Raw genomic sequence first — 15,377 nt, forward strand, 5'->3', positions numbered from 1 at the left:
GTCCGACACGGAGGTGCGGGTGGGGGGGTGTGGGGGCACAGAGCAACACGGAGAAAATGACAGACAGGAGGAAGAGAAAAGAGACATTTCTAGTGGACATTCAAGGAGAAGACAGACATACAGACATGGGACAAGACAAAGGAAAGCTAGTCTGCATCTGTTAGAGTGAGTTCAGATTCAGACTGAGGACACAGAACATATTCAGCTGTAGAATGTCAGCAGGACACATGGAAGACACTTTTGGATTTGGCTTTTGTATGAAATAAATAAATACATATATTCATACAGAGATAAATAACTAGATGTCCATAGAATTATTTACAGATCAAACACAGCAGCTGGTCCAACAGGAGGACCTGGTGCAGCCAAAGGCCAGAAATCTACAGTATTTAGTGCATTTGTTTCTTTTTTTTCTTGAAAATGAGGAATATTGAGGTGTTTATATCCAAAAGCTAAACTACTATGTGTTAGACTTATAACTGATGTATGTAAATGTGCAAAGTTTAGAAGGAACCTGGTGCTTTACAAGATGTTCGGTCTAAAGTTTGGTGTGGATTCCCCTAACATTTTGTGGAATGATGGGATATCTTAGAGCTGTTTGTTACTATTATTGCTGTTATTATTATTTTATTTTGTGATTTTGAAGACAGCGTTACTGTTGGTAAATAAGAAAGAGTCAAAAATGTAAATAGGAAATCAGTTTTCTCTTGAAAATCAATATCTTTGAAAAAAATGCAATTTTCTCAGCTTTTTGCTCAAAATTCATTTTTTTCCTGAAAATGACCAATATTCAAATGTTTATATCTCACGAACGAATAAAGATAGAATAAAATAGTTTTTTGTGTTTAAAAGTTGAAGTTCTGTTCTTTCTTTTGATGTATTCAGTGTTCACATACTCCTAACACAACATTTTCAGTGAGCCTCCAAAGATTAGTGAAAATGACCAAAACGGCTGGCGCTGGCTACCAACTCACTGGAAAATGCTCTGGCGGGGAAAGAGTTAATTTGTAATGTAACTTACATCTCAGACATTAGAAGGAAATGTGAATATACACTGGTGCCCAAAAACCTTCTCTCATGAAATGTTTGTGACAGTGTGATTTATTGTTGATAGATAAAGTGTAACTGGGACTCAGTCTGTAATTATTATACATGGTCAAAGGTCCAGATTGTCAACTTTTTACATATATTTTTAATACACAAAATATTGAATACTGAGTCCCAGTTACACTTTATCTATCAACAGTAAATCACATTGTCACAATCATTACTTTTGTATATAAATTAGAATACATGATTAAATTGATTTTCATCTACAAAGGTGGTGAAAACAACTGCCATGAACCAAAATTCCTTCACAACATCATCTACTCCTGCATCATTTACTATTATTTTGATTGTCCACTTATACTCTGTGTTAAATTGTTGTTCTTTTTTATTAAATTTTTATTTTATTTTACAGCTCTATGATTTGTAATATTTATTAGATATGAAAATTATGTTTTACCACCATTAGCTGAAGTTATATAATGCACATTACTTACTATGTTAAAAATAGGAAAAACAAGTGGTGCCAGGCACAACAAACCCCGCCCCTCGCACGTATTCTAGTTTATTTTGGCGTCGATCCAGCTGATGTCATCATGTCTGTGTGTGCGATGTTAGCATATCAGTTGTGTCTATATATGTGCCAAGTCTGAAGTAAATTGAAACAAAATTGATGTTTTTGTAGACATTTGAAATTTCGCCCATTATAAATAAATGGGAGAAGAAATTTTTTTTTAAAAATTCAGAAAAAAATTGAAGTTTGACCTCCTTTCTCAAAATGTAATCACATCTATACTGGGTCACTGGCAATCTGCAAACCAGATTTGGTATGAATTCAACCAATAGTTTTGCTGTTACAGACATTTAAAATTTCGGCCATTATAAGTAAATGGGAAAAACTTTTTTTTTTAAAATTCATAAAAATGTGAAACTTTTACCTACTTTTCCCAAAATGTAATGACGTCTATTCTGGGTCACTGGCAGTCCTTAAAATCAATTTGGTTGAAATTCAACTAATAGTTTTGCTGCTAGAGACATTTGAAATTTTGTCCATTATAAGTAAATTGGAAAAAAAAAGATTTAAGGGGGGGGAGGGGGGGGTTAATAATGAAAATACCTTACGTCTAACCTGATGTATTAGTCAAATCAGTAGCGTCTCTTCACAATTTGTCACTCCACCACAAACTATTCCTGTGGCTTGAACTTTTTTCTGCCATCCTCAGCTGTTCTCTGAGTCTTTCTCTGATCCACCCTGACTAGCTTCTAATTCAGTGCAGCATCGTGGCTCTTGATCCTTCGCTCCTCTTCCTCTCTGGATCTCAGCTGCTCATGGGTCCAGCACAGAACAGAGAAAAGAGAAAGAAAGAAGTAAAAAAACATGGGAGCTGATAGAAGGATGCAGCAGTCATAGTGGGAAGTTTCAGAGAGAGAGTGAGAGGGCTGCTTAATGGACACCCAGTGATGTGCTCATCAGTATTCTAGCCATGCTGTCACCTGAGTGGAGGATGGGAGGGAAACTAAATGAGTCTGCAAATTCCCTGATTTGGTGCAGAGTAGCAGGTGAGAGTGGGGGGAAGAAAGAATCTGTGAGACAAGTAGCCTTTATGGATGGACTGACTTTATAATGAGACTGAATGTATAATTAGAAAGCAAGGTGTGTTTTGATGCAAAAACCTTTGTGTTTGACTTAATTGCTTAATGATCAAGTAGAGAACTCATCAGTATCATACCGGTCAACAAGAAAAGGAATAATTGCTTACATTTCAAAGGCAGCGTTATTGATCCATGGAAATGTAATGTGTTCCCTCAAAGACTCAAAAGCATCTACTGATCTAAAACGTATAATAACTTTTGAACCATTAGTCCTCTTCAATACAGTGAAGTAATTCAGAGAGAAAAAAATTTCAGATGCATCCATAGTCTGTGTAGTGAACATGGAAACACTGTTGTCTTCTGTAACATTGGTTCACCAGTAAAACCCATATAGTCTGACAAATGACAGTGGTTGTAGAATTAATTCATTAATTTTGTATAGAATTAATGATATGTTTTTTCTGAAAATGTCACATTTTCTGTTTCGATTTAATAACCTCTAAATTTACCAAGTTTTTATGAACATCTACATAGTCGTTAAATGGAAATACAGGAAAATACCTGATTTTCGAGGCAAAATTGCAAAGGATAATATTATAATATATGGTGATAGATCATTTGGTAATGTTTAGATACAGAGGAAAATTCATTTGGAAGTCACCACAAAAAATAGTTCTGGGTCTTTAAGGGTTAATAGTGATTGTGACCTATACAATGTATTACCTATTAGGTGACAATCATACGTACATAAATAGATTAATTAAATATAGATTATACATGTAAATGGAAAATCAACCTGCACTCATATAGTGCCCTCCAACTGTTATGGTACTTTAAACACTTCATCAGATTCAACCATTCATGCACACAAACACTCAGACATTCAAATTCCATTGAAACAGCAAGTTGGGGTCCAGCACCTTGCTCAAGGACACTTTGATATGGGGCAGGGATTGAGCCCTCAGCCTTCTACCAACTGAGTCACAGCAGCCCTAGTGAGAACACTGTGATATTAATATGATTGGTTAAAAAACAAAAAATGTAAATATTTTTTTAGCAGTGGGTACTAGCACCTCTAATGGGGTCAAAGGTTTGAAAACACAGTATAATATAGTCAATAAAGTCAACAGGTGTATAATTTTATCATATACTCTGTAAAATGACAAAATAGGAAAGAATACTTCAATTATGTTCAATTATGTGAATATGCTGCACACCCTATTAAAAAAACTAAAAATTAAAGTAAAATAAATACTATGCCCGACATCAAAATCTTGAACAAACGCATGTCAATATCAGTTATTTCTCATGTCTTTCATCATCTTTTGCAGTGTTTGTCATGTATGGTATAATGCATGATTTATCTGTCATCACTAACATACAGTATACACTTAACTTATGCAGTACATTCATACATTTATTTCCATCATGTTTTGACCAGTGATAATGATAATGTAGTAACCGTCGACCTGGCCAGCTGAAACACCCCCCGATCATAACACTGCCCCCACAGGGTTGTACTGTAGGCACTAGGCATGATGGGAATTCACTTCATCCACTTCTCTTCTCACCCTGATGCATCCACATGACCTTATTATATTGAAACACAGTCCAATCTTCATGCTCCACAGTGAACTGATGGTTGTAAGAAATGAAAATCTGCTTTATAAATAACTTTTTTTCTCCTGAAACATATTAACCCTTTATAGGGCACTCATAAAGATACTTTGAAATTCAAAGTTCAAAGTGTCTTATTGGAGAAAATGACAAGACTTTATTTTTTTTGCTAAATTGTTCAAAATTTTTGTATTAATTATTAATAATTGTAATTTATATGTGGAAATCAAGGTCAGTGAAGTTACCATATTAGGTTCCTTACTCGTATGTGTAAAAAAAAAGAAAAATCCAAGAAGTAAATATAAAAAATATACAAAAAAGGTGAAAGGAACATGTATTTTAGAACATTAGAACATGACTTGTAGAACATAAGACCAGTATAAGTGCTGATCCAGACACTTGTCAACATTCTCCCTTTGAACATCATTCCTTACATTAGTACCATTACTTCATGGTACCTAACAAAGCAGGCGCACTCATTGTTCATGCAGAGGTGGACCTTACAGACCCTGTAGACCACACTGGGCCTGAGATTGTTGACTCACTGTCCTCACTTTAAATGTTAGTCACTGTCTTGTAATGTATTGTGAAATTACCAAAAATAGTCACTTGCCTGATAAAGGGTTAATCCGTGCAGTACTTATTAGGAAGTGTATATGTCAGTATATTAAATTGTTTCAGTGTTTAAATTTCATGTAATTTGCATACTTTCCATTTCATTTTTCATGTATGTGAATTCAATCCATGTATTACAGCTACGCATGGATTCATAATTATTTGACAGACTGAGATGTGTGTGCATAGTTTGTGTGTGTATATGTGCATGTGCAGAGGTCAAAGGGCATACTCTTAGCTGGCACTAGTATACACATGGGGTAGTTCGGGGGGCAGCCTCGGCTCTGGCAGTGTCAGCTGACCTGCCCATCATCGCCGCCACGTGGGAATGAAGCCGTTGAAGAAAACACCCTTAGCATCTCTGAAATGTGAAATTTAACAAAAATCTTCCAAGACTTCTCTAAAGTTAAAAGGTTAATGTATGAATTGTGTTTTTTTTTTTTTTCTTAGAGGGGGCAATGACTCCAAGTCTTCATACTTGGGGTGTGTGTATTTGTGTAAGCACACTTGTCTTTTCAGTTTGAGCACAAAAGCAGCTTTCATTCGGAACTCTGAGGCTTCAGCTGAGAGAGAAAAAAACATGCTCCCTGCTTGTTTGGATTCATTTTTGGTGGCAGACTTTTTTTGTAACTTTGCACCAGTGATGGCCTCCTCTAAAGGCTGCCCTCTGCTGTCAGTAAAAGGTCTGTGTCCTCTAAACTATGGACACTTAGACACAACTTAGACTTAGTGGAAGGGTTTTTGTTCCTCATTTTAATGGTTTAGTTACATGTTTGTTGCTATTTCTCAGGCTGGGTGCTATAACACTGTGCTAAATAAGATCTGATTTCACATCAGTTCAGTTTGGATCGGTCATCTCAGCTGACTGTTCAACAACATACAGCTCTCTGCGTTTAATGCCTGAATTCTAGTCATTTAATCAAACTGATAATACTGTAATCTACAGTATTAATGCAACAAATAGCTATTATATTGTGTTGATTGAGACTTCTTATTGGGCTTTTATTAATCAGTGAGTGCTGCAACCTTCCCTAAATGCAATTACCGGGGCTTTTTTTTGACAGTGAGCTTATCTATTGTCATTTATTTTGAGGTTTTATTCAGGTTATTCATTTCCATTATATGATCTAAAGGTGTCAAACTCATTTTAGTTCAGGGGCCACATACACATTCAGTGGGCCTGGAAAAGTGAAATAATAGTATGATAGCCACTAAATTTTTCTCTTTGATTTAGTGCAAAAAAGTAAAATTAAATTATGAAAATGTTTATATTTATATACAATGCTTTCACAAAATAATGTGATAATTTCAGTCTCAGCATATCATTTATATATCTACAAATATACGAAACATTTAGCAACAGGCATAATGTTAAAATTTTGGAGTTTTTTAATTTGGAGTTTGGAGCTAAAGTGAGTTTGACACCCTTGACTGTTAATATTTACAGTGTAATTTCTGCACTTCGCAAATTCATCCCACAGGCCAGATTGGAACCTTTGGCGGGCCAGTTTTGGCACACAGTCTGTATGTGTGACACCCCTGCTTTAAAGTCTAGCACAAAGTATTATATATGACTGTTTCCAGTATTGTGAAAATTCAGTATAATGGGCATATTTTCCCCACCATAGTGCAACATGTGCTTAGAAATTGACACCATGAGGAATGAAATTTGCTGAAAATGTGGTGTTGGATGACTAGATTGGGTTGGAGGTTTATACTCATGACCTCAGCAGACTTGGACTGAACTCTCTTATACTTGTGTCATGGCTAACTTTGTGTGTCTCACTGGCTCCGATCCATAGGACCAGAACCAGGACCAGGAGGAGGAGGGTGTGTCCCGGGTCCGAGTGACCAGCAGGAGGAGCCCTCATAAAGTAGAGCGAGTTTCGGGCCTGGTGACACTGTCCCATGTGGACATGCCAAAGGTAAGAGTAAAGGCAATGCAAGAGGAGCGATGCGACTTCATTTTCAGTCTGATCATACTTTCTATGAACTCATCTATACAGGACAGGCATTTTATGATCTTAGGTTATGATCTGCATTTTCAGATTTTGCACTGTTTTTATCTCTGGTAACATGTTTTGGATTGTGTGCACCTGGTTTTATTTGATTTTTTGTGATTTTATACGTTATTTTATCTTGTTTTCTTCTTCTTCTTAATATTATTATTATAATCATGGTTATTATTAGTAGTATTAGTAGTTGTAGTAGTAGTGAAAACATGAGGTCAAGAAAAGATGGAAAGAATCTAGATTGATGCTAGACTGTTGTGATGTACATCTGCTGTGGAGAAATTACAATATTTCAAAAATGCACCACCAAAAGTGCATCCTGTATACCTCGCCCTGTGTGTTCCCATGTTCTTTAACAAGAAAAGCACTCGAAGAACGCAGATTGCCGCCAAGACAGATCTGCCCCCCCCCCCCAATCACCATGAAAATTTAATCATTTCTTCCTTTCTTCCTTGTGCCAGTATCAACATTTCCTGAACTTTTCATGAAAATCCGTCCATAACTTTTTGAATTATCTTGCTAACAAACAAACACGCATGCAAACACACAAACACACAAAGCAAAGTGATCACAATACTTCCTGGCAGAGGTAATGAAGGCTATAAACAATGACAACTCAGTGAAAAACAAAATTTCATTTCCAGGGTTTCACTACAAATAAATGAAGGGATATCAGCTAGCAGTTACTCATGCCCAGCCCTCTGCACTGACATTTATCCATTTTGAATTAGTATGTGCGTAAGACTGGGCTAAAGCTACAAATTAAGTCTGCAAATCTGTTACCATACATATAATAAGACCTAATATTGAATTTAAAATATCATCTGCTTGTATTGATTATAATTTCACTCACAAATTTACTTTTTTTAAGCTTGATTTGGCTGCATTTGTCTTCCCTCTGAAGGTCCAGTTCATAGTTCGCTGTTTTATAGTTTTATGAAGCCATGTATGTGTGCTTAATTAAACAAATGAAACATAACTAATAAAAACTGAGCACAGGTTCTGCTTCAACATTCACTTCACATTTTTCACCAAAAGTCATGTCCATATTCATCTACTTTTTATCTGTCTCATATGCTGATATTTTTATGTTCAATACATATGCATAACATGGAAAATATGTCTCCTGTTTTCATGAACAGTAAGATGTTGCAGCCGTGGGACATTGTGGGACAGAATTCTCCTCCTCCATAAGGGATGGTCCAGTGTATTCTATTCTAAAGGAGATACTAAGGGAAGCACAGTAGCTCCTTTTCTTTTGCATTTAGAGAATTCGGACAGTTCTTATCATGGCTGACACGGAGATGCTTCCGGGTCAGTTCATTCAGTTGGAACCTTCCAAAGCAAAAAAAAAAACAAAAAAAAAAAAAAAAAACACTATTCAGACACAACCCTGGTCTCTCTAACCCTGAACACAAATTGTCCTCAGTAATCCTCTTTGAGCGTCAAAAAGAGCAGCAGCCATTCATAGAAGCACATACTGATAATCCCAGCCAAGGCATGATTTCTCTTAAAGGGTTATCAATGAGGATGATGATGGATGACGAAGAACCTTTTGATAACAAGAACACACTTTGCTAAGTCACAAAACAGTATCAGCATTGTTCTTAGATTAATCTAATGCATTATGTTTGACATATATAAATATTTGCTTAATTTAAGACAACAAAGTTAGCCACCCAACTCGTAGGCTAATTACCCCGCCACCTGAAGGGCTAGGGGTATTGTTTTCCGTTAAGTTACCTCCGCCGAGGTTATGTTTTTGCTGGCGTTGGTTTGTCTGTCTGTCCGTGTGCAAGATAACTCAAAAAGTTATGGACAGATTTGGACGAAAATTTCAGGAAATGTTGATACTGGCACAAGGAACAAATGATTAAATTTTGGTGGTGATCGGGGGGGGGGTGACACTGATCTGCTTTGGCAGAGGTCTGCGCTCTTTGAGTGCTTTTCTAGTTTTATTTTTTTCTTTGTTTGTTTGTTAACACTTCAGCAGCAAAACTATTAGTTGGATTCCAACCAAATTGGGTTTATAGATTGCCAGTGACCCAGAATAGATGTGATTACATTTCAGGAAAAGTAAGTTAAAGTTAAAATTTTTTATGAATTTTTAAAATCTTTTTTTTCTTTTTTTTTAACTTATAATGGCTGAAATTTGTCTATGCTGTCTATATCTATACTGACATCAGTACACACATAGACACGATGACATCAGCTGGATTGATGCCAAAATAAGCTACAATACGTGCGAGGGGTGGGGGTTGTTGTGCCTGGTATCACTTGTTTAGATTTTGTTTCCATGGTAACAGTTATACTAACCACTAGCACCATCTACAAAAGGAGGAAAACATGGGTAATAATTTGTGGTTAAAAATAGTGTGGAGGAGAAATGAGAAGACAACATTTTGGAGGAGACGGTCAGTTATTTAGTCAAGGTAACTTTCTTTACAACATTGAAAATCCATGTTGACAAATGGCAGTGGCTGTAGACACTTGTTTTTATTTTCAGATGTTGATTTTGTTGAGAAAGTTATTTTTTTGTCAGTGTCCTCTGTTTTTATGTAATAACTTTTGAATTTAATCTGAGCTTCTATAAACGTTCATATAATCAGTACATTTAATGTTGACTGAAATGCAAAATGCAAATGATAACGTTATAATAGATGGTGACAAATCATTTAGGAAAGAATAAATGTTGAGAAAAAATGAATTTGGAAGTCACCACAAAAATAGGTCTAGATGTTTTGTAAGTGACATTTTTAGATGACTAAAAATTATTACAGTACTTCAGTTTCAAAAATATTGCATGATTGTTTACATTCTTCCTGAAAATGGGAGTTTCCTGCTGAAGTGAGCTGAGCTGAATGGTTTGAAGTCATAGCATGATCAATTTTGTTTTATAGTTTGAACAAAGTTTCTAACTGGACACATATCTAGAGTAAATTAATCCTACTCAAGGTAATTGAGGACTAAACAGCTTTCTAAAACAGAAACACTGAAGTCTAGTTATTAGTTAGACTTAGTCAGACATTTCCTGTGAAACCAGCCCCAGGAATTTACTTTTACAGATTTCTTTAATCAGTTTCACTCGGCAAAATTGCTGCAGTTTGCTAATAGTCTGCATGGACATTCTGATATTTCATGCTAAAATGAGTCAAATTACTTCCCTTGAGTATTTTAGTACATCCATTATTCTCTTCCAGATTACTGCAGTTATCCATATTTTGCTTTCAAATACACCTGTAATGATGTGATTTTGTGATTCTTTAAATGTTTGGTTTTGACATATATTCAACCTGCTTACATGAGCTACACACACACATGCCTTGTATTTAGACATGTCACATAGGCTAGCGTTGCTTCTCGGTGTTGCTAAAGGCCGTGTGTTCACATGCCTTCCCCATTACAACACGGCTAGTGGCACATGGCAGCCCTGTGGCCGCAGGCATTGGCTTTTCAGATGAGCCCAGAACCAGTGAAAAGGGGTAGGGAGGTGGGGGCTTCGGGACTGAGGAGGCTTAGAAGGGCTAAAATAGAGAGGGATGCATGAGGAGAGGTGCTCATATGATAATGTCTGCATCAGAATTTGGTGACAGTACATGTTGACTCCACAGCTCTGTGAGAGTATATTATAGAGCTGGGATGTGTGTGTGTTTATATGTGTGTGTGTGTGTGTGTGAGACTCCCTCTTTCTCATGAAGGAGGGAGGTGAGGGAGTGGAGGAGGCGCAGAGAGAAGGAGGGAGGGAGGCAGTGAAAGAGAGAGAAGGGGGTGTAGAGAGAAAGATATAGTGGGGGAGGCTGAAGAGAGAGAGAACAAGGCGGCTGAGAGGCGAGGGCCGGTGCAGTGCAGAGCTGGAACGGACACCCAGAGCTCAGCCTTCCTCGGGTTGCCATGGAAACCACATTCCTCCCCCGCCTGCATCCCTACAGACTGCTCTGACTCTCTTTCTATCTATCTCTCTCTCCCCCTCTCGCTTCTCTGTTTTTCATCCTGTCTTTTTCATTCCTCTTTTAATTCGTGTCTGTTTTTTTTCTCCTCTCTCTCACTCTCTTGCTGCTGAGGCTTTTACACCGTACACGCATTGAGCGAATTTGTGATGATGCACACTCAGCAAGCACAGTGTTTTCAGATGCATTGCTCTCTGTAGCAAGGTGAATGGGTAATTACACAGTTTATTTTGCATTCCTATGCACTCGTGGACACAAGCACTTTGTTGTTTTCTCGCCGACTCTCTATTTTCTTCTCTCTATTTTTACTCCCCCTTCTGTTCAGCACCATGCTTCAGTAATGCCCCCTCTAGTCATCACATTTCTGCCCACACACAGGGCACCTTAGCTGCTTTTCTCCTCAGTTATGGCGTCTGTCATGAACCTGCTTCATTATATTTATGTATTAATATTAACTGCTCTCACCTGTCTGTGGGTTCCCAGCCTGTTTCATAAGCTTCTGCCTGCATTGATCTCTTTCTTTCTTTTTGTTTCTGTTCCTTACAGCTTTGATACAGTACACACAGTACTCTTGCTGTTCATGCTATCTTGCATCCCTCTTTTCCTGTCTTCCCTCTTCTTCCTTTCATTTTCCTCCATGCTTCTCTCTCTCTCATTATTCCATCAGTAGAGGTACTGTGTTTGTTGTGTGTGGTGGAGCAGCTGTTCTCTGCCACTGAGGCCTATTAATAGGAGTCTTAGCCATGTAGCTTTTGTTTTCTGCATCTGTATCTCTGGGAAGAGCATCGTGATGACTTCTTGGCATGTTGCATTGTATTCCAGGATGAATATTTCTCTGTAGCTTCATCATTTCTATGCAGTCTTCTCTCCCTTGCCATGCACATGTGGCTTTTCCTGTATATTCACTCATAACATTTGTATTTACAAAGCTATGATTCATGAGCAGCAGCAACATTAACAGCGAAGATCCACCTGTGATTTGTGACATGTCTCTGGTGGTTTTAAGAAAAAAGTGGATTGTTTCCGTCTGTTTAAAATGTAATGATGGGTTAGAGACACTTTTAAGGCTTGTCTCCTCACCCCCCCTCTCTTAGTTAAGGCTACAGTAGAGCAGCTTGGTACATGTTGATATGGAAATGTCTCTTTAAGACTGCCTCACTACCGACAGTCCTTATATGGTGCTGCATCCGGTCAGGTGACAAAGAAATAGTCACACACAGCTTCTCAAAGAAATACCTAGAAATGACTGAAAAGCTCAGTACATGGTATGTGTGTTGGGGGTTGTCATGTTCATTCTCACAATGTGTGTGTGTGTGTGTGTGTGTGTGTGTGTGTGTGTGTGTGTGTGTGTGTTTGAATGGGTGTCCAGGTGGGTTTATGTAATAAAGACTGTGTAAGCTGATGTGAAGCTGATGGAGTTGGGGGTGCTACAAGGTGGGATGTGGAGGAGCAGCTTCTCACAAAAGCATCAGATAATTCCCTCATTTTAGCCAAAAATCAAAGGTCCTTCTTTTTCATTTGTCAACAGTAGGTCAAAGGTCACCACTTTGATTTCACAGAATAAATCACTGCTTTGGCAGCTGTTTAACCGGTTACAATATTCCCCTTTTATCACACACACACACACACACACACACACACACACACACACACACACACACACACACAGTACTCACTTACTAAATGTCACATGTACACTCACATATGCATTTGTGAGTTCTGAGTCAACTAAAACAATTGTTCTTATTGTATTTTCTCCAGGATTGCACCTGTTATTACATTTGGGAAGAGTCAGAGAAATTACCCAGTGGGGTGTGATTTAATTACAACTTAATCCCGTCCAACTGTGCATTGGTTTTTCAGCGTTTCTTGCAATAAATTGTTACATAATTATGACTAAAAGGGTTTTCATCTGTCACTGATAGTAGATCAGCTTGTCCATGTTAATATACAATTTACAGAATGTTCTTTAGTTGTTTAATATGTTGCTAATGGCTACAGATGTTAATGTAAACCTTAAAAGTAAATTCTTTTTTGTTGCTTATGACCAGATGCTTAATAGATAAATACTGTTTTATAGGTAATAGTCTGAATATATTATAAACTGATAATGTAGTTCTACAACATTTTGGAAACTACACAAACTACCTGCTCATGTGACAAAATCTTAGCAAAATTCTTAAAAAGAGATTGTGTTTATATTGAAATGCTGTAATATAATTGCTTTCTATTTGCATTTCCTGGTCATAGTAAGTTTTTCCTATCAGCCAGAATTCATGTTACCAGCAAGTGATGGAAATTTAATAAAGTATTAAATTTCTTTAGTATTCAGAGAAGAAAATAATCAGTAAATTAATTAAATTTAATTACCACATATTAACTTCTTGTATTCCTCTTTCTGTTCCCTGTTTCCTCTTATACAGCAAACAAGCAACTGATTGGTTCGAAGAAGACGTATCAAATTCTTAAACATGTTTTTCATTATGTAATATTTAAAGGGAGAGGTGTATTTCCCTTAAAGGAAGCACATACTGCACAGTACATATGTCAGATGTGTGTATCTAAACGCCCACCTATACAGACCATGTATCTGTGTTTATTCAAGACAGCTGGTTCTTAACTGTCCATGTCTCCAGCCTTTATTGAGTGTGTGTTCTGCCTGCCAGAAGCTCATTTTGTGTGTCGTATAGGATGTTTTTTGTTGTTGTTGTTGTTTTTTTTACTACAAACCCACTCACTGCACTGAATGCTAAATGGGAAATGGACAGTTTAGAGGAGGCAAGGAAGGATGGTTATAACATGTGCTCGGTCATGTGTGCTGTGATCGATATGCTTACATCGTCCTTTCAAGCCGCTGCCTGGAAGCCCCGCCTCACCGCTCTGATTGGCTTCAACAGGGTTTGTGGCTGCATCCTACAATGTAACTAGAGGCATTCAGAGGTTTTTAATCTCTGTTTAAAAATGACTAGGTTTTCCATCTTTATTTACCTCCTTGCTTGCTCAATCTCTTGGTTAGAATGGCAGAATATCATTATAATAAAGTAAGTTTCTGTTGTGGTGGGTAATTAAGTGTGGCTGAGCCTACTGTGTCTGCTTTCTGAGTGGACTGCAACACAATGCAGTATGTCCTCACCCTAAAATGATGCTGAGTTTGAATAGCAAGGTTGCAAAGATAGACTTTAAATTATATGCATTCAGTGCATATGCAATAATCAAAGTACTGGCATTCATGGATGAGGTATGAGCACTCTAACATGCAGACTATGTACAAATACTCTCTTCCCCATGCAGACACACCCAGCTCCATTCCCCGTCACATTTCATTAATAATGCATATATGCAGGGCTTTAATGGCGACACTGTAACATTCCCTCTCATTTCTCTAAAAAAAAATAAGCCTTCGCCCTCAGTGTCAGGATGTTTTATATTGAGCTGTGATCAACCCACAAATTCATAGGCATACATAATGATTCACAGACAGTCCTCTACTGAAAATATAACTGCCATAGATACATGAAAGCCTCATAGTCTCTGCTTCTCTCTTTTTTCTCCTCACACATTCTCACTCTCAATCTCTTCCTCCACCCACTCTAAAGCCCAAGCGTGTAATTGTGTTGGTTTCGTACACATGTGTTGATGTCATCATTGTGAGCATAAAATATTTCCCCTATGGTTGTTAAATGTGGCTTCAGGAATGTATTTTTCTCTTACAGTGCTTATTTTGATCAAATCCTGCATATGAGCAGGACTTCACGATAATATACTGTAATTCAACAGCAGTGCTGCTTGCCAATAGTAACACTAAAAAAGGAAGAGGGATGGAGAATGATGTAAAGTAATGCAGCAGGATTTAAAGGCATCTTTTTGAGAGGCAGGTCTAGTGATGCCCAGGAGTAAAAGGATTTTCATTTTCTGCACCTGCTCCATTGTAGATTATTTACAGATGTGTGCTGTGACACAGAGCCTGAGGTTGTCAATCACTGGTCCACGAAAGCAACCCACTCTGCAGCCGGACTAGGGATGACTGTGGAAGTGACCAATGACCATGTGAAGGGACAGAGGTTCTCACTGTACACTAAGTTGGATTTTGGCTGCATTGGTCTATTGAAAAATATGGATTATAGCCACAATTATTGGACAGAGCATCTGGATCCAAAGAATGTGGAAACTGAAATCTTTTTTTTTTTCTGTTAAGTATTACCATGAAAGAAAAATCAACCATTTTTATTGTGAATTGATGTGTAAAGCTATACTTTTTCAGCTAAGGCAGGGAGTAGGGAGGTTTTTAAGTGTTGCGGCCCCTTTAAGAGCAGCTAGTGAAGCTCCCAGTTCTGTTGGTGCTGCTGCTGCTGATGGCAGCGCTGCTCACTGATTGGCTGTGGCTGTCAGGACTGAGGTGCTAGAGGGATGCTGCTACGTATCTCTCCCCCCTCCTTCCCTGCCTCTCTCTCTCTCTCTCTCTCTCCATCTCCCTCTTGCTTGCTTGCATCCCTCTGAATAATCCACATCTAGGGCAAGCTGGCTGAGAGGCGATCCAGTGCTCAGC

General features: G+C 37.8%; 1 protein-coding gene across 1 annotated transcript in view; it reads left to right on the top strand.

The window, feature by feature from the left end:
• Positions 1-15,377, top strand: part of dlg3 (discs, large homolog 3 (Drosophila)) — a 108,643-nt gene that overhangs the window by 18,258 nt on the left and 75,008 nt on the right. Inside the window, 1 exon segment of the mRNA XM_030145096.1 lies at positions 6,675-6,797. Coding sequence (XP_030000956.1) covers positions 6,675-6,797 — 123 coding nt within the window.

Source organism: Sphaeramia orbicularis, chromosome 10 (genome assembly GCF_902148855.1).
Source record: "Sphaeramia orbicularis chromosome 10, fSphaOr1.1, whole genome shotgun sequence".
In the NCBI taxonomy this organism is placed as follows: Eukaryota; Metazoa; Chordata; class Actinopteri; order Kurtiformes; family Apogonidae; genus Sphaeramia; species Sphaeramia orbicularis.